This window comes from Petromyzon marinus, chromosome 64 (genome assembly GCF_048934315.1).
Source record: "Petromyzon marinus isolate PM22_M1 ecotype Great Lakes invasive population chromosome 64, UKy_Petmar_22M1.pri1.0, whole genome shotgun sequence".
NCBI lineage: Eukaryota > Metazoa > Chordata > Hyperoartia > Petromyzontiformes > Petromyzontidae > Petromyzon > Petromyzon marinus.
This window is the reverse complement of record NC_133730.1, coordinates 22,051-49,727: the sequence shown is the minus strand read 5'-3', so window position 1 is coordinate 49,727 and position 27,677 is coordinate 22,051. Positions and strand designations below refer to the sequence as shown.

The 27,677-nt window shown below is 44.3% G+C and overlaps 1 protein-coding gene across 2 annotated transcripts; it reads left to right on the top strand.

Moving 5' to 3' along the window:
* The first annotated feature begins 1,214 nt into the window (after positions 1 to 1,214).
* LOC116956285 (lysosome-associated membrane glycoprotein 1-like) lies at positions 1,215 to 27,025 on the top strand. Of its 2 annotated transcripts, none has more exons than XM_032977769.2 (10): positions 1,215 to 1,381; positions 9,922 to 10,223; positions 13,257 to 13,373; positions 14,769 to 14,841; positions 15,409 to 15,573; positions 16,175 to 16,356; positions 16,623 to 16,745; positions 17,297 to 17,366; positions 17,500 to 17,667; positions 25,435 to 27,025. In XM_032977769.2, the coding sequence occupies exons 1-10, from the start codon at positions 1,318 to 1,320 to the stop codon at positions 25,572 to 25,574; spliced, it is 1,404 nt and encodes a 467-aa protein (XP_032833660.2). In that variant the 5' UTR covers positions 1,215 to 1,317; the 3' UTR covers positions 25,575 to 27,025. The 2 variants fall into 2 exon arrangements, with proteins under 2 accessions (XP_032833660.2, XP_032833659.2); XM_032977768.2 differs by lacking the exon at positions 25,435 to 27,025 and adding an exon at positions 18,668 to 21,244 and having other exon boundaries at positions 1,216 to 1,381.
* The last annotated feature ends 652 nt before the right edge of the window (positions 27,026 to 27,677 follow it).

The following is a 27,677-nucleotide window of genomic DNA, read 5'->3' as shown; positions in this document are numbered from 1 at the left end:
TGTTATGCCAGTTTCCCGCCTCTTTTCAACGGTTTTACTTAACTTGATTCCTCTGTCGTGGTAAAATCTTGTAATCAAAATTTCGTCCACTTTCCGTTGTCCAATCAATTCCACATTTTGCACACGTACTCAGATCCGGTGACAATGCATGCCTATATCAAAATCAGCATCAATTAATTCGCTACTTTAAAGCAATTTACATTTTGTATGGACGCATGATTTATATATGTGTAGGTCAAAAACACCGCGGTCCCTAAACTTTGGAATTCGCTCGCACAAAACCTTTAAACAACTTTTTAAAAGGAGTTTATTACAAAGGAGATCCGTGGTGCGCGAGCAACAAAAACAAACACAATTTTGCCGAGAACGAGTATAGGAATATTAGACGAGGTATATTTAACAGTTAAAGACAAAACACGCGAATAGAAAAAGAGTATAAAGCACGAATGAAGGCTGGCATGGCAATCAGGGATGTGGGGATGGTCAACACCACGCCCGGTAATCTTGTGTGCCCTGCCAGTCAGCCGAAGTGTACAACTAAGAGCACCCTTCACATCGGTGTATTGTATGATAGTTGCAGTTCTTTAGCGTCAATATACTAAATGCCTCTGTTGATATGTAACTCTGACTTTAACATAGCTACTTCTGTGACCAGTTACACGCTAATTCCTCACACTAACATCCTGCTAATCTCTTCACATTAACACAGCTACTTCAATGCTAAATTCTTCTGTTGATATGTAAACGCCTTTGTCAAGGCGCTCTGCTCCTCCCACCCAGCTTAAAATACGCTGCCAAGCTTAGCAGTGTTCATTGGAGCGCTGTCTTTCCGACAGTTCTATTTCTTCACCTGAGGAATGCTACTTGTGTTGTGGCCAAAACGTGAGAATTTATTGTATTATGTTTTATTATTTCCAAGAATATGAATCCCTGCAGTCAACGAAAGCTTTAAATCGAAATAAAACGAAGAGCACCTTGTCCCATCAGCCATCTCAGGCTATACGGGGGCGTCTTCGTGTGCGAAGCATAAACTCTCTCACGTGACCCCGAGTCGATCACGCGCAGGGTCACGAGACCTCCCTCCCTGCCGTATCACGTGACCCCCATAAACGACCAACGAGTAACCCCGCCTTGGCGCGCTCAACCAATGAAATTCATTATCCGGCGTCACGTGGTATGGCTTTCCCGCCCGTTTAAAGCGTCGCACGTGGCTGTGTGCGCCAACCAGCCCCGCCCATCACGGTCACGTGCTTTCTTGAGCGTGAGGCGGAAGTGGAGGAGTCGCGAGCAGAAACAGCCAGCAGCTGAGACAGAGACATGGCGACCACGGCGACTGCAGCGATCACGGGGCTCGGCCTCTTCTTCCTCCTCGTGCTCTCAGGTGAGAAGAGACCCTCGTGTGCGGGCTCGGCGACTCTCCGCGCTCGCAACTTCCCCCTGTACGCGCGCTTTTCGTCCACTACGCACTGCCCACTCTCTACGCTCCTCCACACTGCACTGCTTTCCCCATCGTCAGCACTGCTCACGACGCGCACTCTTTTGTCGGCGTTGTCTATTGTTGTTGGTAATGCGCCTGACCACGCGTCTGCTGCGCGTCTTGTTTTACTCCGTCAATTTTTGTTTGCTGAATCTAACGAGTGTCTCAGAATATTCATCAAATTATTGTTCAGAAAGTCGGGCTTTGCTGAGCCTTCCGTTTCACGAAATAAATCGTGAGTCGGGGAGGCGGAAATAATAAAGTAAACCCTGTCGAATGTGGATTGCCAAGTGCTGCAGCGGAGCCTCGCTAGGTCTCGTGTTGAATTGGTGGTTGAGCTCTCTTTCCCAGAACGCCCCTTGGTTGTCGCGTGTGCAACCATTCCCTTGAAGCGAGTAAACCTTGGCTGGTGCGTGCTTCTCTCAGCGGCCATTAACAGTGAATTGCGTAACTTCAATTAGGCGACTAATTCAATCGCATACTGCATAACTTACTGACCATGTAAAGGAGTTGGTAGTTGCTACTAATGTTTCCACCCCAGGTGGAACCGGTCTCTTCTGGTCTACGGACTCCCGTGCATATCCCAGCGCGGCCACTGCGAGTCGTTTTCCGTAGGAACTGGCTTGTATTTTTCACCGGTTGAGACGGTATGTGACTTGTAATAGCAATACGATTGAGAGAGGTCAGAATTAGAATATTTATTTAGACTGGAGGAATCTGATGAGCTATGAAGCTTTTGCTCCACCGATGTCCAAGTAATGGGGAAAGTAATGGGAGTTTAGAGGGTTTGGGGACTGATGCGATGTCCTCAAGCATCGGATACGGGTTCACTGCCGTGAGTCGAAACTCACACTGATGCAGTCGTTGCAGTTTCAATGAAAACGTATAGTATTTTGGAACAATACTGTGATAACTTACTCTAAAATAAATGTGTTCGTACTTGCAAGGCAATTGTTAACATCACAACATTCTCTTCTGAAGCAAGTTGATCAGCACTTAATGTGTTGGGTGACTTAGTGGCGCAGCGGGCTGGTTGGTATTATCGCACTCGACCAGTGTGGCAGTGAGTTCAAACTCTGGGTAGGGCACACCTGGGTCGAGCTTGCTGTGTTTACACCGTGTCACACGGATTACTGATGGCACGAACTTGTAAAGAATGTTTCTAACTTGAGCTGCCTAATCCCGGCTCTGAGGGCTTAATTGATTGTACCTCTGTGAGGCTTCCACAGTAGACGGATTGCTACTGCATCACATTTCTTGCTTTTGAAGGATATTCTGCTGAGATGCACAGTACGTTAAATCAACATTTAAAGGACAAATAAACACACCATTTGGTTCTTTCAGTAAAGTCACGTAGGTATAAAATAAACCACCTGATGACGGACGCTTGTTGCGCCCGAAACGTCGTGATTTATTATATAACTACTACGTGACTTTACTGAAAGAACCAAAGAGTGTGGATTCCTGCAGTCACGAAAGCTTCAAATCAAGACAAATAAACAGTGGCTTTTTCACTGCACCCCGGCTTACATTTGCACACATTTGCGCTTACGAGTGTTTAGACCATATGCACACATTCGACACAAAATATTACTTGGCTTAAATATACGCAAAGTTATTTCCCGATTAAATTAGCATTGGTGCAGTGCTCATCAGTTTTTAGTCCTGAGACGGTGGTGGAAAACCATCATTCATATGGCAGGGAATGTCGCTCCATCGGACAACCACTGTTGACTTGTCCAACAAATCGAACTAATTTAATTGATCCCAGAAGGATGATGGGCTGAATTAACCCCCAACCATGATTTGAATTCGCAACTACTTTGTTTATTAATGGAAAAGTTCGGTGTCGTGTGGATGGAATGTGCAAAGGCTGAACGTGTCGGCACCCTGGCTGAAGCTGTACAATGTGTACACAGACGCCACTATCGACCCCCTTGTACAGGGGAGTCAACTCTTGCCCAATACTGTGGTGGGCTCCGTGACCTTTCACCGGAATATGGCGAGTGTTGATTATATTATCCAGCCGCCTTATGCGTTTCACGTGATGGCACACGCACAACTCCCTCTGGTGTTGGGTGACTCGAGAGATCGTATTAGTTTCCCTGTGAGCTCCTTTCCAGTGCTGAATTACTGGGGCCCCACCTCTCTGGAAACATAGAACATTTTTGTTTGTCTTTGTTGGTACCCTTTCCGTGTCACATATATACATGTGTTTCTCTAATCTCTTTGTCTTCATCAGTCGGTCTATCTATTCCTGTCTCTGTTGTATTGTGATGACACGCAAATTCGTGAAGCGTTCTGTCGTATTGTATTTGTCCATCTCTGACCTCCACAGTTTAATAACTGCACAACAGTAGTCATATTTGTCTCAAAATTGTAAAAATCGTTGGATCCATACCGTAATTGTAATCAGGTTTTTGTTTTAGGCAGGCCACCACAGGTTGTGATCTTTAAACGTTGTTGCTGGGGGATGCATGCTTAAGTCATGTGGTGCATAAATCATAAAACCACCACTCACGCGACACTGTGAACATGACTGCCTAGAAGGGTCACACTACCATATTGTTACCTACGACCTTAATGTTTAACTTTTTAGCGTCAAACCATCACTTGGAACTTGTGACCAACATATGGGCACTGTACTGCAAGAGTCCCTGAATTCTAAACAAAGAAAACGTTGGCAAGACGTAACTGCAGACTTGTACGTAACTCACACAAGCTGTAAAACCTGGCAGTTCTTCCGGAACCCTAGGTGCCTCAACCAACAGAGCACAGACAACCAAAAACCACGGAAATTATGTGGATTCCCACACGCCACTGTCCTATTCAAAGGCACCAATCGACAAATGAGTTGTCCAGAAACAACTCCCCAACTACCGCAAGCAACAGACCTAACGATACCATACAGCTGCTAAAGTGGAAGCGGCCTTCAGGGCCACAACGTTCCAACAAGGCACTGGGATATGATGGCGTTTGGCCTAAGTTCCTAAAGAACCTGGGACTATATGGGTAAAAATGGCTTTCAAACATCTTCACCATCGTACACAAGACGGGCAAATTTTCAAAATAATAGAAACAAGCCAAAGTCATCCCTTTTGGAACCCGGAAAAACCTCGATACACCCTCCAACTATAACCGGCCCTTGTCCCTCTTGTCCCCACCTCCAAGCTGATGGAACGTGCCATGTTTTTGCCAGACTTTGCTCCATTATCGACACCAAACTTCTTCCATGTTTCCGTTGCACAGAATACATAAGTATTCTCACTTGTTTTCTGTGGTTACCACCAATTTTCGTCAATTCCATAGCAGTATCCGACAATGCGGTCATATTTAGAAGTGTCATACATTCATATCGTGTTGTAGGTCTTTTGTAAAGTGTTAATTGGATAGCATCCAATTTTTGAGGGCAAATGTGCTACGCGGTTACTTAGGCCGCCATGCGTAATTAGTTCTAATTGTAGAATATTACTAGTACAGTAGAACCTCGCAGATCGAACGCACCAGAACTCGAACAAATCGGTGTTCGAACGATATTTCCGGAAAAAATTTTCCCCGGAAACCGAACGAAATTCGGAGGTCGAACGGGCAATCGCGACTTGAAAGAACCTGTACAGCTGCGTATGGGCAGCAGCGTGCATGACGCTTGCCCAAAGGTTTTACCACCTCCTCCTCGCCACCTTCCACTCAAGCCATCAACTCTCCTTACTACAGGTAAAGTGAAGCTCAATGTTCATTTATTCCATATATTTATTCCATTTATTGTGTTTCTTATTTTTGTATGATTTCATACCCGTAATTACTGTAAACTTCGTGTAAAATGCTTTATAATAATATTTCTTGTGTCTGGAGCCAATTAATGTCATTTACATTAATTCTTATGGGGAAAATGAATTCGGTGTTCGAACAAATCGGTGTTCGAATGGCCTTCTGGAACGAATTAAGTTCGATCTCCGGGGTACCACTGTACAGGCAGTCCTCGACTTACGAAGGCCCGACTTACGAACACCTGTACTTGCGAACCATATAAAAAATAACATTAACTTAACACGAACTCACAAGTGCAAACCGAACCGCGTAACTATTTTGTTCAGAGCAGCGATCCTCGTGGGATGTAATGAGTCGGCCTCACGCTCAGCGATCCGAGTTTGATTCTTTATCACGGCCAAAAACCAGTACCTGGTGTGTAAACATCACCACTGGGAAGACAAAGGTGGCCGGGCGTGGTGTTGGCCACCCCACACCCCCTCTTGTGCCATAGCGGCCTTCATAAGTGCTCCTTGCTAACAGCACTTGCTCCTACAGTCTGTTAAGGCATTTTTATTTTATTTGTGGACGTGTGTGTAATGGGTTCATTTGAGGCACACACCAGAACTTGGAGGCAAACACGGTTTATTAATTAATACAACTCTTAACATCAAAAGGATAACTGCATCGGGTGGTGACCACTGCTTCTAATTTAGCTAACACGAGGGATACTATATTACCGGACCAGGACGGCTCAACACTGCCTGGTCCACGATCGAGCACTGTGGACGGCGTCTTTATTCCCAGAGTTGAACAGCCCAAATCCCTCTCGGGACATGGTTTATAACTGCTGTGGCGTGGCTGGCTCCGCCCTTCGCCACGCCCCCTTCCAGATCCTTCGGGAAGGCCCGGGTCCCTCATCACGTGACCCTCGCACCCCCATCTGGGGGTCCCCTGGCCCCCCTCGTCTGGTCACGTGCCCTTTCGGGTTCACCCAGGGTATCACGCCCTGACCCGACCTCAGTGACAACCGCACCATGCCCTCTAGCGGGTCATGCCGTGCCATGATCACGCTGGTGCCATAGAGAGGCACCCCCACACACAGTACCCGTCATCCCTTGGTACTGTCGCAACACAGGAGTGACATAATTTGTCACTACATGTGTATGGGGGGGACTGGTAGTGCAACGGTTGGCGCGCTGTGCTTCCAACCTGGCGACAAAAGTTCCCGCTCACGATCAACATCAGTGACGATTATCTGTATGGGACTTGGGCCTCCCCAAATGAGTAGCTGGTGCGTTGTGTAAGCATCGCCACTGCGGTACAAAGGCAGTCAGGCGTGGGGCTGGCCCCTCGTGTGCCGTGCCGGCCTGCCCCAACAGCCTGTTTAGGCTACATGAGGGATCGTTGGAGTGTGTGAGCGCTCGTGCCCTGTGTGTGTGCAATTGTGGTAACTCATTGCCCCTTCCGACTACAAGCTAGTGAAAATAAAAGTTTTTTTTTTATATTTATGTTACTTTCTTTATTTACTACACGGTATTTTTTACAATGTTGCATGCAAATGTACAATATTTCTTAATTATGAGTTTATCAATGCTTCCCTTTTTGTTGAATCGTAACACATTCCATAACACGGACTGTTACGGGCATTTTAAATACATGCAGTCCCGGGGTTACAGCAGAATTAAGTTCCCGAGAACGATTCGTAACCCGAATTTTCCATATCTTGGAAACTGAACAATTTTCCCCCAAATTAAACGATCAAATCCCATAGCCGGAAATAGCTGTGCCTCCCCTACCCGATTACTAGTTCGTTTTCTCTCATTAGTGTATCGCACTCATTTCTATATCGCTCCCTGTATTCTATCGCTGTACATATGCTCTGCACTTACTATTTTATTTCATTCAATCGAATATTTACCCTAACACTGCCCATAATTAAGATAATACAATATATACTGTATCCAATTGTTTATGAATACCACGAAACATTTTGATATTAACAGAAAGCAGTCCCTTAAGAATGTTAATTTACCGTGCATTTAGCTAGGCCTAGACTTCTCCAATTGCTGTTGGCTGAGACCATGTGCAATCCAAGTGTAATTGTGTTAATTTAAATACGTAAGTAAATACCTCATGGAAATAAACTTAAAATAAAGAAAACTACGTAACGATGTGGCGGGTATACGCGTGCAGAGCGGCGATACACCCGCCTTGGGGAAGATGCTGCCCGCTTTACGCTCCACGCTATTCATCCGTAACCTCACCGTGCTGCACTACTTGTGCTTATGTAACTAACGCAAACATGTCCGCTTCAATTTTTTTGTAAAGTTTGTTTATGGGAGCATTTCCGTAAGGTCGGATTTCCGTAAGTCGGGTCTTTTGCAACCCGTGGACTTACTGTACAGTACAGTATTGTGATCCTACTTACGAACCGTTCGACTTAGGGAGTGGGTCTCGCAGACTATGTTCGTAACCGGAGGACTGCCCGTAACCTGACTTTCAGGTTAATTAATCGATTATTTAAATCGTTAATGGTTGACTCGTGATTGCTTGAAAACCCTGGTTTTTGCATAAAACAAAGTTTGTCGTATGCTTTGAATTAAAGCGTTACAGCTTCTCATTTCATCCGACATTGGATTGTCTCTCCACGTATTCAGTGTCTTCTGGTATCTCCCCGTGCCCTATCGAGTAAACTAGTTTTTGGTACTGATATATTTGATTTTACCCATTTATATTTTTAAGATGACCGTGAATGGTCGCGCTTTATAATGGTTGTAGTGGTGACCAGATTATATGCATATTTATTATTATAGTTCGATGTCTGTTTGTGAGCTTATTAATCTATTCGTTTATGCATTCCACTGCTACTCATTAAATCTATCTGAAAGACTTTGTTATCATGCACAATGATGAGTCCAATCCATCATGAATGCACACTAAATACACATGGTAAGCTCTTTCGAGCAACACTTTTTCAAGTCTGCAAGACTGGCTTGTACTCAAGATTGTATTTCAAACATCTGCCGGTCACCGATTCCAGGTCTTCGGGCCAAAGACCCAGGCGAAATTGTGCTGGCCGTATCGCTGCAGGAGGATTGTGCGTGGGTGCAGCAGCAGATCGCCGTGTGCTTTGGATTGTAGACTGCATTTATCGGGATCCATTGTGGCTGGTACACTGCTCAGAAAGATAAGATGGAGTGTGCAAACTCTTGTAGACGTGCAGATATAGTTTGTAAAAAAATCCCATGTTTGATAGGTAGCCCATGTAACTCGTCTTATGAAGGCCACGATCGGATGAAATTTCTGCTTCCAAACTGATCACGTGATCCGCAGCATTTAACACTTGATCCTTATGGCGGGACCCCGGGGTCCCATAAGCCCCCGGCTCTCGCATAAGCTGCGTTGCGACGTAATTTATGTCCGAAGACAAACGATAAGACAGTCTATTCCTCTCGACGAGCTCTCTACACGATGCACTAATCAAAGTTTCAAAGTTTTATTTATGACTACGGCAATTTTGGCAACGACGGGTGCTGGTTAAAGAATGAGGAGGATTGATTTCTGGTGGGTCGCAGCGTTTATGTGCGAGGTGGGACGGAGTCGCCAAAAAGAAAGAAATTAATTGCGATTTTGACTTCCGTTTATTCAGGCCCCCGGGGTCCCGCCATAAGGTTCAGTGACTGAAGGAGACGCAGATGCACAGTGCTGGCTTAGCCAAATATTATATAGTATTATAGTCCTAGCAACTGATGACGAATGCATGGACAAGCATACTAGCTGTCTTGGTTAGTGCATGACGGACAGTGCACAGTTGTCAAAGCTGTTATAAGCACCGTCCGGTCAAATGACTGACGTGAGCAGCGAACGTTGGCTCGCTATTGGCCAAGCTACCATGACACATTACTTCATTCAATGCTGGGATGACGGCTATTCAGGTGAATAGACCTACAATTGACCAGAGCTCTCAAGGTCCACATGTTGATTAGACCAGTCTTAGTCTGCCCATGTCTCCTCAGTATTGTTAGTTTTATCCTAATGTTTAGTTGCGGGGTGCTCATTGGCACACCTGTGTGTAAACTGGCATTAATAATCTTGGGAATTAATAATGTAAACTTTGTACCCTTTAATTCAGTTATGTTTTAAGGGTAAGGGGCCGTCCATAAATGACGTCACACGATTTTCGCCGATTTTTGACCCCCCTCAAATATGACGTAACAAAGCTCTGCCCCCCCCCCAAAAAAATAATACGTGCTACAAATCGCTTTAAACTATTGTCATTTTAGCGTGTATTTAATGTGGCACTGCACTCTGTAGGAGAAAACATTTATTAAAAAGTCTATTTAATTAAGTAGAACGTGTTTGTCTATTTAAAGTTCCGCATTTTGATGTGACGTCACATTTCTCAAACCCCCCCCCCCCCTCGTCACAAATGTCTGACCCCCCCCCCCCCCCGGTGCGTGACGTCATTTATGGTCGGCCCCTAATGAAAACTATTATTGTTAATGTATTTAACTTTCTGTGTGCAAATTGCATGGTATTTTCTGTTAATTTATTGTTTGTAAGGACATGTGGGTGAATTATGTTTTTGTAGGACCCACGTTAATTTGACCGACCCAGCATTTGATGTCACCAGGGTGAAGTTGTGTGCCACAGTTTTGTCACTAAACACTGATGCTCTGCATTCTCATTTGCAGTGACAGGTGACTCTGTGTCACCCACTCTGATCTCCACAATACCGCTGCTGCAAAATAACGCCACAACTGCTCACAACACCACTACTAATGCAACCACTGCCAGCAAGCCTCCAGCCACCCACAGCTACACGACCAAACAGAACCACACTACCACACAAAGCAGCACCACGGCTAGCACCACAGCCCTCCCGGAGCCAGGTGTGGGTTCGTACAACGTGAGCCAGAAGACTCTCGTTTGCCTTCGTGCAGACCTGGCGCTCAGGCTGTACGTGAATTACAAAGACAATGCCGGCAATATCAAGGTGAGAACCTGGGTGCAGCCTGCTACTCTTGTAAACTAACAGTAAGTTACCTTGGTTAACACTTCATTTCCACTGCATTAATAGTTAATACTTTCACAGCCATTCCTGGCTATTCTTGGATCTCGGAAGTCCCTTGTGGCTTGTTATTGGGCCTAATTAATGTACGGGAGACCCTTGTATTATATCGCAGGTTTATCACTCGTGGATTCGACCGATCGTGGGCAACTCTTTTTCCACCAATTTAGCTATAGCAGGGGTTAGTTTTGGCTTTTCGCGAGTATACTGTACAGGGAAATACTGTGTCATTGGCTGGTACCTTGGTGCCGGGCGGGCAAGGCACAAGAGGCAGTCGGTCGCACCTCAACCTTTGCCGTGCAAGCATCTTTTTTGTGTTCAGTTATCCTTCCCCTGCACCTCCGATTAGCACGATTGGCGATGTACAGTGCAAAATAAGTTTGCACTGTACATTGCCAACCGTTCTACATACATCTCACAACGCGCTAACCATTGCACTCCCGCTCCTCACTCGCGGACAAAGACACACCCTCTTTGGAACATCATCGGTAAGAACAGTATTCAGTATTTTTTTATTGTCTCGGAATGTTTTTGTATTGGGTGTTTACAGTTTATTTCAATTATGTTAATTTATTTGACATTCAGTACTTATTTCAATTGTGATGTGTCATTTTTTTGTTTTCCGTGTACCTCACCCTATTATTTAGGTTAAGTTTAAGTATTGAATATCGCGGTTTTGACTTTTGCGGCACTTTCCAATAATGTAATCCCCGTTCTTTTCAAGGTTCGCCTGTACTGTAGATTGTTTGCTGGGACTCGTATATGGTATGTGCTGCTGCCATCTAGTGGCAAAATTTGGAGATAAAAAAATCGCACAATGGCCAGGGGTCATGCCCCATGCATTGATTTTTTTTCAAACCAGAAATCAAACTGATAGTTTACAGAATGAATTACAAAAAGTGACTGGCTGCAATGACACAGTCGAAAATGCATGTCTCTGGAAGGGTGAAAGCTGCATTAGTACTCGTAGAGGTTTTTGGGTTGGATCACGTAAATATATAAATGTTTCGTTAAACTTCTTTGGTTCTTTAGGTAAAGTCACGTAGAATGATAATAAAATAATAAATTGATAAAATAAAATAACACAATAATATTCTCACGACGTTTCGGCCACAACACAAGCGGCCTTCATCAGGTGAAGGGGGGCGAGACTGTCTGGTAGGACAGCGCTGGAGTGAAAGAGCCACGTTCAGATACGGCCTTTAAGCTGTGTGAGAGGAACAAAGCGCCTTGACAAAGGAATTAGCATATAATTTAGCATTGAAATGGCTGAATGATTAGCTTGTGACTGGTCACAGAAATAGCTATGTTAAAAGTTAAAGCATACACACCCGCAGAGGCACCCATTGCTAAATTATATGCTAATTCCTTTGTCAAGGCGCTTTGTTCCTCTCACACAGCTTAAAGGCCGTATCTGAACGTGGCTCTTTCACTCCAGCGCTGTCCTACCAGACAGTCTTGCCCCCCTTCACCTGATGAAGGCTGCTTGTGTTGTGGCCGAAACGTCGTGAGAATATTATTGTGTTTTATTTTATCAATTTATTATTTTATTATCATTCTACGTGACTTTACCGAAAGAACCAAAGAAGATGAATCATTGCAGTCACGAAAGCTTTAAATCGAAATGTTTCGTTAAAACCCGCCACCACCCGACACGGCCAACCCGTAAGGGTTGTCAGGTAAACAGAACATGCCAATTCGTCACTAGTACAGCACACTGGTGTGTTGAAGAGCCAAGCCACAACATTTACAATCTGAGTACGACGTTTCGCCAGTAATTACAACTAGCTTCATCAGGCGACAGCCAGATTTGTGGAGAAGTCTTACTGTTTTGTTCCTTATATAGAGGCGTATATGTGACTGCGCTCTTACACAATGTGGGGGGGGGGATTACTGAAGCAACGTACATTATCCATGTGAATTATGCGAGCCCTTTGAACTTGTCCTTCCTGTCTATTGTTTATTAAAGTAGCCCTACCAACGGTAATCCCTATTGAAGTACGCTGCCCTTTGTAGGCATGCCTTTAAGTAATGTTTGATTATTCACTTCCACGCAGCACTAAGATGGTAACCGAATGGTTAATGTTATTTTGATTTCTTTCAATTTCGATAGATTATCTGATTAGTCTTGGTCAGTAGTAGCTATACTCTTTGGTTCTTTCGGTAAAGTGACGTAGGTGTAAAATAAATTAAATCACGTTTCGATTGCAACACAAGCAATCATCAGCTGTGGGCTCGCATGATATTGTTTTTTCTGAGACCAAGGTACTCTGCAAACCTTCGGGCTACTATCAAAGGTTTGTTCATAAAGCCATCCAGATATATAAACATAGACGTAACTTCAACCGAGAAGATTGATACAAATTGAGCAATCATTGGAAGGATGTTATTAACCAGGTGAAACCCTAACTACTTTGTAGTGGTTGTCTATCATATCTGCCGGGTACTACTTTATTTTTCTGAGTGAACGTCCCCTCCGCATCCTCAGTTCTCTCGGCCGCCCACTTCCCCCTCCCCAGCCTCGCGTCCCTCTCCTGGCGTCCACGCAGTGCTTACCCCTACCCCACACCTCCACCCCTCCCTCTCCCCCCTTGCTCCTCCCCCTTGCTTTCCTATAAAACCTCTTACCACGGCAACTCTCCCACTTCAGCAAAACATTTTCTTGCTGTGGTTTTCCCACCTGATGATGATTGATTGTATTGCAATCGAAACTTCGTGATTTATTTTATACCTACGTGACTTTACCAAAAGAACCAAAGAGTATGGATCCCTGCTGTCACGAAAACTTCAAATCTAACTTCAACATTATCAAAATAATTTGAGTGTCCTTTAACCAGCACTTCACTACATCTAGAATGGTATAAGGGAACATTTGATTCAAGTGGAAGTGAATGTATTGTGTGGTGTATTCACCGAGGACAGACCATGAGGCTGCTTATTGATCTCTTCCCTCCGCAGGTCGGCCAGATCAACGTTGATCCGAACGATACGAGAGCCAGTGGCAATTGTGGTGACACCGAGTCACTACTCAACCTCACGTTTTCCCATGGATTTGTGCTGGCTGTGTTCACCAAGGTGTGATGGCTCTTTATGATTATGAGCTTTGCCTTCCCCCCCCTCACCCGATCCTCAACACCACTTTTTTTGTACTTTTTTTCAGCTTCCATTTTTACTGCAGTTGGATGTAACTCGTTAAGTGGCACGTTTATCTAGTTTTTTTTAAATGTTAATGGGTTGGTGTGCACCGTGTATGCAGAGTTGGTACTGCTCGGCTCCTGAGACAAATTTGTATTTTTACAGCTTCAGTTGGAGACTGGTCGCAAATTTCTCCATATGCGGGTGCCCTTTGCAGGTTACCCTTCTGAGAATAGATATGCAGTATCACATGATTACATTTCGTAGATTGCAAACGAACTAATGTATTGAAACTTTAGGAATAGTATATACTGTGTGTCCATGTGATCCATGGGTTAGGTGCCTCCACATCCCAATAATTTTTCATTTGCCGATTTAAACTGAATGGTGTGGTTGCATGTGGCAAACAAGAGACTTCTCAGCTGCTGCAGCTTTCACTGTGACCGCATCCACCTGTTGTAGCTTTTAAAATTCTACAGGTTCCCTGGTTCTTGCTGTTATGCAAGTGAGAGCCATTCATTATCCATTTCCAGGGGAGGCATGGGAAGGTCCAATTTGGCCATAAATCACCTAAGCGGTGGTGAGAACCAATCTGGCTGGCCCATTGGTGAGTGCTGATAACTAGGTTCCCCAAACAACCCTCGCATCACTGATTGCCCGAGTAAGTATGTCTATGACACCTGGCGACATAAGCATTGCCACTGGCTGTATGAAGTTCACACTGTAAAAGTAAACCATGCAAACAGTAATATAATAAAAATGCCCTTTATTTAACCAGGGAAACATCACTTGCTATGAACGCTTCCAGGAGCGTCCTGACCTTGAAATGTTTGACCACTGCCATGAATTCGTGGCTTATAGGAGGAAGCTGGGGTACGCACTCAAAATCCACACACGATCCACTCGATTCAAGAATCCATAGCTGTACTACCATCCTGAACAATACACCAGGTGTGGCCACTTGCTTCCGAGTGTTTTGAGCTATTGGCCTGCTTGAGGCTCATCTGTAGTAATGAAGGTTACCCAGGGTCCCACTACCCTGTTGCTAGGTTCCCTTGACCTCGGAGGTAAACTTGAGCTTGACTTCTGCCTTACACCGGCCAGCTCATAAACAAAGAATGACATTGTGCGGTGCGACCCACGCTCGTGCTTCATGCCGCCTTGTGTGGTCATGACCATATACAGCTGTAAAATTAGTCGCAAAACTACACGACTGTGAGACCGCGATTCTCTTCCTACACTCAGTTTTTCTTAGATTATACAGTGCACCACAGGACATGGAATACATTTGCAAAATGTATACTCATTGAACTTGCTGTATGCTTGTTTCATCAGGACAAGAATGAGTTTTCTGTTACAGAAATCAATGCAACCCTTAAGTACCAATTTCCGGATACAAAAGTTGAAGGTGAGTAATGCCTCTGTTTTGGCCTCATCCAACGGTTGCTGTTTTATGTTTTTGCCTTGAGTCACTATTTTGTTTTTAACATCCCGGCTGTTTGTTTTGGTATAGAACATATGTGAGGTTGCATTGTCTACATCAGGGGTGTTGCGCATATGCCTGTCTGCATTATTTTAGTGTATCCTCAGTACAACCGTGGCCTGAAAATAATTATCCTAATCCCTAGGTCCACTGTAGAAGGCCGTGTAACTGCCCACCTTTGTAAGGAGCTCTGCAGTAGAGACTTAATCTGGCAGACATTGAGCAGAGTAGATGAAGTTTGACTGGGGGATTTGATGCCTTACCCAATGTTGTCCAAAATGTAAGTGTGAGGAACTCGTAATATCAAGTCATGCACTCTAGTGTTTTTTTATAAAGACAAGATCCAGTCCTTGTCACAATACGTTTTACACTATAAGACTAATATCTGATCAGTGATATTCGGTAAAGTATTCAATCTTGCTCCCTGTATATGGCTAAGCCTCCTTTCTGTAAACGATTAACAGGTATTGCCTGTCAACCCATGTCCTACAGAGTATTCGGTGTCGAGTGGCCCAGTGAGCTACACTCTGGCTCCGGCGAATACCTCCTACAGATGCATTGCCAAACTTCGGCTTCCTGTCACTGCCAACTTCTCTCTGGACTTGAGCCACGTGCAGCTGCAGCCGTTCAACCTTGAGAATGGAACCTTCTCGCCAGGTAACAAGTGCAGGCCATGTCCCGATCAGTCCTGTCTTTGTAATGCGTTTAAAGTGACTGAGAAGCGTTTCGGCTGCCGTGCTGTTTCCGTTCAACCCGTGCCCATCGTGGAGACTAGGTATGCACGCTTGTGTGTTTGTTGCCGAGTAAAATAAAGGAGCAAATGCGACCAAGTGATGGTCGGTGAAGCTGCAATAGATACAACTGTTATAATGAACACTTGGGCAAGAATAGCGTGGTGTGGAAACTGGTAAACAACTAAAGAGAACAAAGTTGTACAACATCATCAAACCTCATCTGTGTGATTTTGTGTAATGAGGCAATATACCAAGATATGTTTTAAGCTATATTTAAACAAACTTTTAGCTTTGTCTTCATGGCATTAGGGGATGTTTTTTTCCTTTAACAGCATCACATAGCAGCATTGTTTTAAGGTCCACGTCCTGCTGATGAGACTCGCAAAGGTTTAAACAAATGTTGGTGGAAAATTTAATCCAAACTTTGCAGTGGATGATGGATGTAATTTTATATAGTATGGTGATTGAAAGACACTTTTTAAATTCGAGATGACTAAGGTTATTTTTTTCCCTCTGTCTTACAGTGACCGACTGCACTCAGGACAAAACGACGCCGATCCCGACCACAACGCACTCCCCGACCACAACGCACTCCCCGAGCACCAGCAGCCCACCGTTCCTGCCAGGGAAATACAACGTGTCGGAAGAGGGCCATGCATGCTTGCTTGTGGACGTGGCTCTGGAGGTGCAGGTGGAGGACTCGCAGGTGAGGCAGCGGCAGTCACCACGTTTGCAATGCTCATTTGTGGTGCTTTTATATGACCATGGTTGCCCCATCTTCTCTGTCGGCCTTCGATCCATGGAGATCGCTTCTTTTCAAATGCAGTTATGCTGTCTGGATCTCACTCTCTGCTGTTGGTTCCCTCCCAAGGCCACATGAAAACTTCATACTCAGCTGTAGTATCAAGGCTATACTTTTTCCAGGACATTGTGAGTATTATTATTTCTTGATCCCAAGACTTTCTCTTGCAGAACAAGACTCACATATTTGTGGTGCATCCGAGTCGGACGTCTGCATCTGGGCACTGTCAAAGCACTACTTCACTACTCAACCTGACCTTTGCCGAAGGCTTCATTGCCTTCACCTTCGCGACAGTAAGCCTGTGTGTGCATGGGTGTAGCTAAAGAACGAATGCGCAGGGTACATTGCGCATGCATTCCTGTCGCTTGTGTGGCACAGTGCTTCAGACAGTCGTGCATGGAAAGAAAAATGACAATACCAGCCTTTGTTCATCCGACTAAAACACACGGCCATTCTTTTATTGCTTTCACATGAGACTTTTGTTTCATGAGTCTTGTTTCCACCAATTGTAAAATGAAAATGCTATCTAGTGACATTGCAATATTTACTCATGTACTGAACCTTTTGAATTGATAATGGTCATAACACAGGTCCATAACACTGCCTAGCAAAAAAAAATAATTTTGACATTCCAATCAGGACCCTCCAGAAAGGCTCTTGATAGTTGGAGGCTTTCTTATGCTTGGAACCATTAAAAATGGTGGTCTGTATTGTTTCAATGAGGATCTGGTAATGTTAACCTGACACAGTTCTAATGTTCCTTTGCACTGATAACTGTACAGGAAAATGAGCAATGGGTGATGGCAACAGGTGGGGAGATATGTAACCGGTTTGGTTTTTACAGAGCAACAAGAGATTTCACCTGGACCAAATCAGCATTGACCTGAAGCTTCATATTCCTGATGCCCCCAATGGTGAGACTTGTTCCAAGCTGGTCGTTCATACATGTGGCGATGCCAAAATTTCAAACGGCCGTATATAATCAATTGCCAATCTTCGTGGACTTAACTGTCCTTGTGTTGGCATTGTCATTTGAAATGCACCCAGATACATTTGTGGGCTCAAAGGGGAACCTGACCCTGTTCCCTGCAAACTTGGGAAGCTCCTACATGTGCAAGGCTAAGCAGAACGAGAGCATCGGTGACCAGATCCTGCTGATGGTCAGCGACCTGCGACTGCAGCCATTCAAAGTGCAAAATGATGCCTTCAGCACAGGTGAGCGAGCCTGCTTCCTTGGTCGGAAACGGCATTACACTCACACTGGCACTATACTCGGTGGCACCACACACTGGCACTGCACTCAGTGACGCTGCACTACTGATGGCAACGGAAGAGGTGAGACTGAAGTTGGAATTTGGCTGAGAATGAGCCGAGCTTGGTCAGCCTGATGCGGCCATTACATTTTGTGGTTTGTGTCACATGAGGCAGTTGTGTTGTACGCTCCTCTCCATTATCGATCGAAACTCCATAAATCCGACCTTGGGGCACCTCAGTGGTGCAGTTGCCTTGACTAGCAGACGATTGCATCAGATCAAGAGCAACTTCCTGTTTGTGTGGCATAGTGGTGGTGTGGTTGACTGGTGTATGGTGGGTGAGGTGTGTGTCTGGTGATTGAGGGCTGACTTTGTGGTGAGTGGTGATTTTGCAATGTCGTGAGGAAATACACTTCTGTGCTTCCATAATACATTTTTTTAGATTTAATTGCGTAAATATTCACGTCGTTAACCTGCCAGCACCTTGACACAGCCAATTAGTGAGCTTTATCATGTAAACAGAACAATGCTGGACTGTAAATGTTGTGGATTTGCTCTTCAACACACTGGTGTGCTGTACTAGTAACGAATTGGCATGTTCACGTGACAAACCTTCCTAATTGGCTTTGTCGGGTGGTGGTCGATTTAATTACACATTTATATTTAAGTGATCTAACCCACAACCTGTATTATGGATGATATTGGTCACAAAAGCGTGATCCGTGTCAAACTGCATTTCCATGCCTGTTTGCACGTTGGAGGATTGAGGAGAGAACAGACTGCTGTGTGTGAGGTGAGTAAGCAATGTGTGGTGTGTGGGGAGGAGTAAATATGGCTCTGGCTGCACCTTGGCGAGGAGTGTAGTGGGTGAGTGATGCGCGAGTCGTGAGTGTGTGTGTGTGGGGAGTGAAATGAAGGGTGGGAGCTGTGTGAGGAGTAACCGTGGCCCTGGCTGTGTGCAGCGGAGGAGTGTACTCGGGACGTGGGCGGCGTGCTGATCCCCATCATAGTGGGCTCCGTGCTCGCCAGCCTCATCGTCGTAGTGCTCGTTGCCTACCTCATCGGCAGACGCAAGAACCACACCGGATACCAGTCCATCTAGAGGCACACATCGCTCCCCGCACTCCCTCTTCGCCCACCCAACCAAAGCCACGACTCCACTCGTCGGCTCCTCCTAAAGCACCAGAGAGAAGCACATTGCAAATTCCGTATCGAAGTGCAGGTAGCTTGTCTTCGTGTAGGGTGCAGTGCATGGCCACTCGCACAATGGGATGTTGACGTCGTGAGTCATTTTACACACATGAGATGAGCCCCTGCACTGGCACCATTAGTCTTTCCGTGATGAAATTATTTGGACCACAGCACACACGCTCGCTACAACTGGCACACGGTGTGCTTGATTAAGTGCCGTCAACGTGAGTCCAATAACACAACCCAACTACACAATCCAACGTCATTCGTAAGTGCATTTTGTGTTTTCAAAACTAACAGTGATATACAGAAAATGATGGAAACAATTAAGCTTTGCTTAAATTGTTTTCTTTTGAGCTGAATTAAAACAGTGATTGCCAATTGACATTGGTGGCATTAGAGTGCAATGCAACAACACGAGTGGTCAAGTATTCTGCCAAGTTGTCAAAATTAAATCTCAATACAAATCTCAATCCACACGTTGACTGGGCAGAGCTGTTTGCACAACTGCTCCTCTATGTGCATTTGTGGGCTGTGACCCTGTTAGAATACCTTGCTGGTACTTTCTGTGGCAATGATAAAGGCAAATTGTATATGTGCGTTTATCATATTTGCTTGCAATCCAGCCCAGTTAGGCATAATCTGTATATAAAAAAGCTTCTTGGCTCCAGCAAGCAGAAGTGGGGCGGCTGTAGACTGCACGGTGAGGCAGGGATGGTGTTTCCTGGATGGTTCACTTGAAAGGTTTTGTTTAAGCAAAGCCGCTAAATACACTGAATCGCCACTAAGCGTGTCAAAGGGTCGGACTACTTTTATAACACAAGCTTTTGGTTGATATGCACTGTCTCTTGCAACATTATGGAACACACTTTTCAAAAAATAACATTGCCGTGTACAAAATATAGTTAAATGCTGACTTGTACGTTCAATTCCCAGTTATAAGTTCTCAATTTGTGTCCATGGAGTGCCACCTGTGAAACTGGGCTATGCAGTCATTTATGTAGGGACATGATTCTTAGTGGCTTTATTAGCATGAGAGCCCATTGAGAGGATGAGGTAAGTAGTTGTGGTAGTGGTGTGGATTGTGGGGGATATTTATCACAATTGTTTCTGGGCATTGTCACAGGAGTGCTTTGTGAGGTTTATGATTGGAATTTTATGTTGGAACAATGCGAGTGTTCAGGGAAAAACTTATTTTTTGAGCCACAAAGGTTAGCAATGTGTTCAATGGTTACATCTGTCTTTGCCCTCTTGCAAGAGCAGTAAATGTATTATGACTCCGTTTTGTGAACCATCCATATTAACAATTACATGTAAGTCTTGCATTTGTCATTGTTAGAAGGTGTAAAGTCAATTTGATTCAGTCACTGAAGTCCCAACATTTTGCATCGTTTTAGTCTTGTGCAGATTAACGATGTATTTTGCCCTATTGCCTCTAGGCTTTGGCACAATAGCATATCTATAGGCAATGCTATCCAATCATTCATCGCTGTGAACCTGGCTGAAATGCTATAAGGCCATGCAACGGCATATCAGTAACCAGGTTATGGTGCAATAATTGCATCAGAGTAAGAAATGTTTCCCATTCACTTCAGTTTTTTGCAAAGCTGGGTGATTTCTGCGCCTCTGAAGGCTGCTTCTGGCCTGAAACTGAAGTCCAATAGCACAAGCACCTCTTTTGCACATGTTGGTCACAAATACTCATCTGTAGAGCAGTAATGGATAATCGTGTGAGCACAGTTTGCATTTGGGAAAATGGAATGTATTCAGGGTTGCTGCGTGGAAGTATTTCCAGTTATATTTTAATATACTTAGGTTTATTTGTTTCAGTTATATTCACATTTATATGTCAGTGTTAGTCTTCTCCATTATGGCACGGCTTCTGTTAATATTCAATGCTGCACTTTGACAAAGTTATTAATTTATTCCCAAGCCACCATGTAACATGACGTGTAAAAATTTGTGATGGGTGGGTTTACAATGCTTGGTTTTGCCAAGGTTAACATGGCTAGGTTTGTCTCGTTGAAAGAAGTCTTATTCCAGCAGTTGGCTTGAATATTAACCCAATCCTGATTTATGCACAAGGCCAGCATATATTTTTTCGATCACCTCTTCGTTAATTTTTCCTATATAACCCAATGAGAGGCTGAAAATGCATTTTGCTTACAGCTGATGCATGGAGGGAATTTTGGGTGCTGAAGGTCACCATGGTGCTTCTCCACTCGAGGCACACGTGATTGTATGCAAATTATCTTGTCATTCTGATTTTTGTCGGCGAGGTCTCAAGGATTGCAATGTAATTAACACTTTGCAATAAAATCTTTTTGGTGTGGTGACACGTTCCTTAAGGTGTGTGACCTGTGATTTTTGATTTGCACCACCCTGTCTCGCCACCTGGAAAATAAATTGCATCACCTTTGTTCTTTATAAGCATGTGATTCACGTCTCTGATTGGAAATGACCTACAGGAAATATTCAAGTTAAATTTATCTGGTTACAATCGTTTTGCTATTGCATTGAAATGAAATCGAATTCTGTGAATCTTGGAGAACACAACTAATTACACTATGTAACAAAACATTTTTGTTCCTGGGTAGTGTATTTCCTAATTACTTATGCCTCCAAAGGTACAGAAAATGGCTATTCCCCACAAACTTTGCTTTGGTGACCAGGACAGTGATATTTTAAAATGTACATTTTCCAGAACATTCCAGATTCAGTGCTGAGTAAACGTGGAGTAACTTCCAGAACATTCTAGAACTTTCCAGTAATATAAATAGTATTCTTTGGGTCTTTCGGTAAAGTCGCGTAACTAGGTTCGAATTAATACAAATAAAATAAACATTAATTTGAGCCGATCTACGTGACTTTACCGAAAGACCCAAAGAATATGAATTCCTGCAGTCACGAAAGCTTTAATTCAAAATATAAATAGAAATACAGGTGTCTTAAGCCCACCAGTTTAGTTCCAGCTGCCTAAGTGGATACATATCTGTATTTTTCTGAGATGGCATCAAGAGGCTGCAAGCATCCGGCAGACGCATTTTGCGATGTCTGTGGCCAATTTATCAAGACGAGCAATAAAGTCCTCTGTGGAAGTATCTGCTAAGATGTGTGAAGCCTACAAGGCATATTTCGGCATGCCTGTCGGGGATCAAGACAAACCCTGGGCACCTCATTTCACCTGCGAGCAATGCAAAAACACTCTGGAAGGTAAGATGTACAATTGTTGCTCGGAATTTTATGTTATAAAATTTAACATTTTTTAAATTGTTAAAGTTTTTAATTTTAAAATGTTTTACAATTTTCAACGTTATTTAAAAATATATATGAAAGAAGGTTGCGAGAATCTCTTGCACATTAGTCATCGGTGAAATGTATTTTTGTCGGATTGTACAGAGGTGAAAAGAGCCATAACGTTTGCTATTCCAAGAATTTGGTGGGAACCCACCGACCACTGAAGCAACTGCTACTTCTGCATGGTGGACCCTTCCAAACGTCGGACTCGCAAGAATGCACGTACTATCACGTATTTGGACTTTCCGTCATCCATCACCCCGGTGCCACTGCCTTGAGCTCCCCGTGCCCACTCCGGGGAGAGAGCAGTCTTTAGAAGAGAGCAGCAAGTCAGAGTGAGGAAGACGTAGATCAGATGACCATTTCAGAGTTGGAGCTGAGGAGAGAAAGCCATACTACCTCAACCAAAAAGACCTCAACGACGATCGGAGATCATGGTCTCACCAAGTCCAATGCCGAGTTTTTGACGTCTATCCTCAAGAGTGGAACTTGTTGGATGAAAGTGTGCAAGTCGCAGATCAGAGGAAGCGTCACAAACATTTTTGCAGCTTCGTCACCCGTCAAGATGGGCTCTGCTTCTGTCACAATGTGACCAGTCTGTTCGAGGCAATCGGAATCGCCTGTAACCAGAATGAGTGGCGCCTCTTCATTGACAGCTCATCCAGGAGTCAAGGCCGTGCTGCTCCATAATGGCAACATGTACCCGTCTCTACCCCTGGCTCACTCGGTGCACCTCAAAGAAGATTACAACAGCATCAAGACCTTGCTGTGGACGCCTTGAAGCATGATGAGTACAGCTGGGAGGTCATTGGAGACTTAAAAATGATGGCATTCCTGATGGGTCTTCAAGGCGGTTTTACCAAGTTTCCCTGCTATATTTGCCTTTTTGGACAGCAGGGGCACCAAGGCGCACTACCACAGGCGGGACTGGCCACAGCAGACCGAGTTCTCTGTGGGGAGGAACAACGTCAAATGGGAGTCACTGGTGAACCCCCGGAAGGTGCTGATGCCACCACTGCACATCAATTTGGGCCTTATGAAACAATTTGTCAGTTTTGATTTGAAGCTTTTGTGACTGCAGGAATCCATACTCTTTGGTTCTTTCGGTAAAGTCACCTAGGTATAAATAAAATAAATTAAATCACGACGTTATGGGCGCAACACAAGCGTCCATCATGAGGTGGGAAAGCATGGTCTGCTGAGGCAGACTTTTAAAATGTTTGAAATGGGTATAGCTCAAGGGTTATAAAGAATTGGCCAGGGCTACTGATGTTAATGTGAGAAATTAGCATGTAACTGTAAGATAGGAGAGCGCCCTCCTCGACGAGGGAGTGCAACCCAACGGGTGTAATCCGAAGGGCATGTGAGCATGAGAGTGCAATCCAAATGCATGAGTGCAACGCAACGGACATGTGAGCATGAGTGATCTTAGAGAGAGAGACAGAGCCGGAAATAACAGCTGACATAGGTAGGATGGAAACATCACAGTCAGTTAAGACTTTACCTGGTTAATAACGTCCTTCCAATGATTGCTCCGTTTGTACCCAACCTCTCGGTTGAAGTTGTCTGTGTTTATATATCTGGATGGCTTTATGAACAAATCGCTGAAGGTAGCCGGTAGGTTTGCAGAGTACCTCCGTCTTGGAAAAAATAATTTCGTGTGAGCCCACAGCGTTAAAACAATGATCGGCAACGGCAGAGGTATTGGTGTTTCAGATCTGCCTTGTGTTCATGGACGTGGTCCAACACGTCGTTTCGTTTCCCCAATGCAACTGCTGCCGCAACCACAGCTCAGTTTGTAGACACCAGGGTATTGCATGTCAGGAATCACATCTTTTACAGATGGGATTAAATCACGGTTTTGTGTACTGTATTGAAACGAACCTGGATCTTGTGTTTAAGATTTTGGAAATCTTTTTGGTAACCACTGCTATGTACGGTAAAGTGATGGTTTTGGTTAGATCCTCAGAAGGCTGTCTCCGCTTGGCTGGGGAGACAGCTTTGCGGATTGTACGGTCCGAGTATCCGTTCATCCTGATTTGTCAGAGCTGTAGATAAGGAGTCGGCAGCCTTCAAGTACCTTCAAGACTTCTTCCCTAAGCTGGCTGAGGCAAAGGTCAAAGCCGGTGTCTTCGTCAGACCACAGATGAAGAAGATCCTGGAGTGCAATGAATTCCCCAATAAGCTCACTAGTAAGAAAAAAGCGGCTTGGAACAGCTTTGTCGCAGTGGTTCGTGGCTTCATGGGCAATCACAAGGTTTAAAACTGTGGAGCTGGTTGAGACTGAAGAACTACGGCATAAAGGGTTGTAGGATGTCCTTCAAAGTACATATCCTTGATGCTCATCTTGATAAATTGAAGGAGAACATGGAAGCGTACTCGTAGGAGCAAGGCGAGCACTTCCACCAGGATATACTGGACTTTGAGTGCTGCTACCAAGCCGTATAACGAGAACATGATGGGAGACTACATTTGGGGGCTGATTCGTGAAAGTGATTTACAGTATAATCGTAAATCTCGAAAAACTACTCGCTTTCTAAATCTTTTGTAGTCATTTTTGTATTACTCTCGTATAAATACTTGTTAATTTTGATTCATATGTTGTTTTCTGACTTTAAGTGAACGAAAACACACATTCGCCCATGTTATTGAAAATGTCAATTTCAAAATATCACTGTCCTAGTCACAAAAGCAAAGTTTGTGGGGAATAATAGCCATTTTCTATACTTTTTAGGCATAAGAAATTAGGAAATAACACTTCCTACCCAGGAACAAAAATTGTGTTACATAGTGTTATTTGAGCGTGTTTCAAATAACTGCAGATTCCTCTCACTCGTGGTTGTTCACATGTAACTGGGATTCGGGTTTGCCTTTTACTGCAAGTGCTGCTTGATTCAAAACGTCCAAGCTTGGTCTCAAGACTTAAAATGGGGGCCTGGATGGAATGTTTGGATAATTCCATTTCCCGATTCAGGAGTGGTTTGTTGAGGTAACCAGCGCACCTGGAGCCACTCGCTCCCTCCTCCCCTGCCACTCACAAATAATAGGGGTTGTATTCAAAGGTCTACAACCAGGTTCATAAGCCCACTTTCCTGTACTGCCACCAGGTTTGAAATTTCGCAGTTAATGACCTCGTATGTGATCCCAACCGCCGCCGTGCTGCCAAATAAGCTGTATTTGACGTGCCCATGAAACGTGTCTTCCTTTGTTATCCTGTGCCACTGACCCCTGACGTGAGTAGCTGAGGAATGTCAGGTGGATGACAAGTTCCTGGTTCCAATCATCGTTGGGGCAGTGCTGGCCGTCTTTGTCGTCGGCGTTGTCATCGCGTACTTCATCGGCAGACAGCGGAGCAGGGCTGTGGAATACCAGCAATTCTGAAGGACACCAACAACACAGCACATGCCAATCGTAACACATGATTAACACCGTAACGTTTTCAGTCCTTAAAAAATCAACATAAATGCCATGTATCTCTATCGCTACCATGACTTTCACTACCTTGTGGCTGTGTGCAACACCTCGCTTCCCCTTTCTCACAACACGCGGGATTTGTCAGCCAGAATCCCAATCGGTTGGAATTTTAAGGATTATGTTTAAAAGAAACGCTAGGGATCTGTTGGGGTCCTATGCCACTGTGGTCTGGGTTCTGGTTGTTGTAACAGCAGGCAACTTGCTATTTATTTGCTGCTCAGCAGTTTTTTGGCCTCAATGACGATACAAGTATTTTCATCTCCAAAGTTCATTCTGATCCATCTTGTAAATTGCACGTTCCTATGGCTAAGTGCAAGAAATGATGCTGTCAAATCCAGAAACCCTAGCACCTACTGTTGATTCCATTGAGACTACAAATTGTATAATTTTCCGCAAAAAAGTGATCACAAATATTGTTCATACTTAGTAAATTAACGAATACGGAAATGGCCTTGGGGGCCGTCCATAAATGACGTCACGCACCTGGGGGTGGGGGTGGGGGTCAGACATTTGTGACGATGTGCAACGAGGGGGGGGGGGGAGAAATGTGACGTCACATCAAAATGCGCACCTTTAAATAGACAACACGTTCTACTTATAATTCTTGTTTTTTTCGGTAAAGTCACGTAGAAGGGAAACAATAAAATAATAAACATAAAAAATAAAATTCTCACGACGTTTCGACTGTAACACAAGCAGTCATCAGTCATCATCAGGTGTGAAAACCACAACAAAAAAATTTGAAAAAAGTGGCGGTTTTTTAACGTTAGCACCACGGATAGCGATTTGACAGTTTGTTCAGATGGACGAGTCCATCTATGTTCGGAAAAGAGGAGGGGGGAGACGAAAAATAATGGATACAATGCAGCGACCGTCTACTTAATTAAATAGACTTTAATAAATGTTTTATCCTACAACAGAGTGCAGCGGCACATTAAATAAGCACTACAATGACAATAGTTTAAAGCGATTTGAAGTATATTCTTAGTTTTTTCGGTAAAGTCACGTTGAAGGGAAACAACAAAATTACTGCAGTCACGAAAGCTTTAAATCAAAACGATTTTAAGCATGTTTTATTTTGGGGCGGCGGGGGGGCAGAGCTTTGTGACGTCATATTTGAGGGGGTGGTCTGACTTTTTGTGACGCCGTGTGACGATGGGGGGGGGGGGATCAAAAATCGTCCAAAATCGCGTGACGTCATTTATGGAAGGCCCCTTGCACACTCGGTGTAGTGTGGCAAAAAACCTGGTCAACGCTGTTACTGGAAACAGCCAGATTGTTTTCAGGTCTGTAGATGAGTGTTTATTCTTACAATTCAAATGCTCACCTTACACCGCAATAAAGTTTATGAAAGACGACGCCTTTTGTAGCCGTCTATGTATGTTGAACTTCTTTCGCACCGTACCTCGCTAACCGTGCTAAGCTGGGTGACCGTTTCAATCAAGGCTTCATGTAATCTGAGGCCCCTCCACATTTCTGTCAAATCCCAACGAAATCAGGCCAGAAATTCCGAAAACATTACCAAGCTGCAGCGTGTACAAAATTATTTGGCAGGCGTCATGACGGGTACTGAAAAATCCGACCATGTCTGCCCAGTGCTCACCGAACTGTATTGGCTTCCTGTTGCCGAACTCGTACATTATAAGGTTGCACTCATTACATACAAAGCGCTTGCCACAAATGAACCCCAATACCTTGCTGATATCATCAAAGAGCATAAACCATCACGCACACTCTGGTCATCCTCGCAGCAGCTTTTGGCTAATCATCGAATAAAGACGGTCGCTGCATTGCACGCTTTCAGATGCACTTCTGCATCCGTCTGGAATGTTTTCCTTCAAATATTAGGAAGTCACTGGAGCTACGCATTTAAAAAATCCAGATTGAAAATAAAATGTATTTAGAAACTGCTTTTTGTGCTTCGTTTGTTGTCCTTTCCCCGCACCTCCGATGAGCATGGTTGGATCTGTACGGTGTGAAAGAAGTTCAACGCACCCCAACATGGATACT

Excerpts from the sequence above, each read along its gene's own strand:
- LOC116956285 (XM_032977769.2), top strand. The coding sequence starts at position 1,318 with ATGGCGACCACGGCGACTGCAGCGATCACGGGGCTCGGCCTCTTCTTC. Across the intron at positions 10,224-13,256 it reads ACAATGCCGGCAATATCAAG|GTCGGCCAGATCAACGTTGA; the intron begins GTGAGAACCTGG and ends TTCCCTCCGCAG. Across the intron at positions 17,367-17,499 it reads TATTCCTGATGCCCCCAATG|ATACATTTGTGGGCTCAAAG; the intron begins GTGAGACTTGTT and ends AAATGCACCCAG.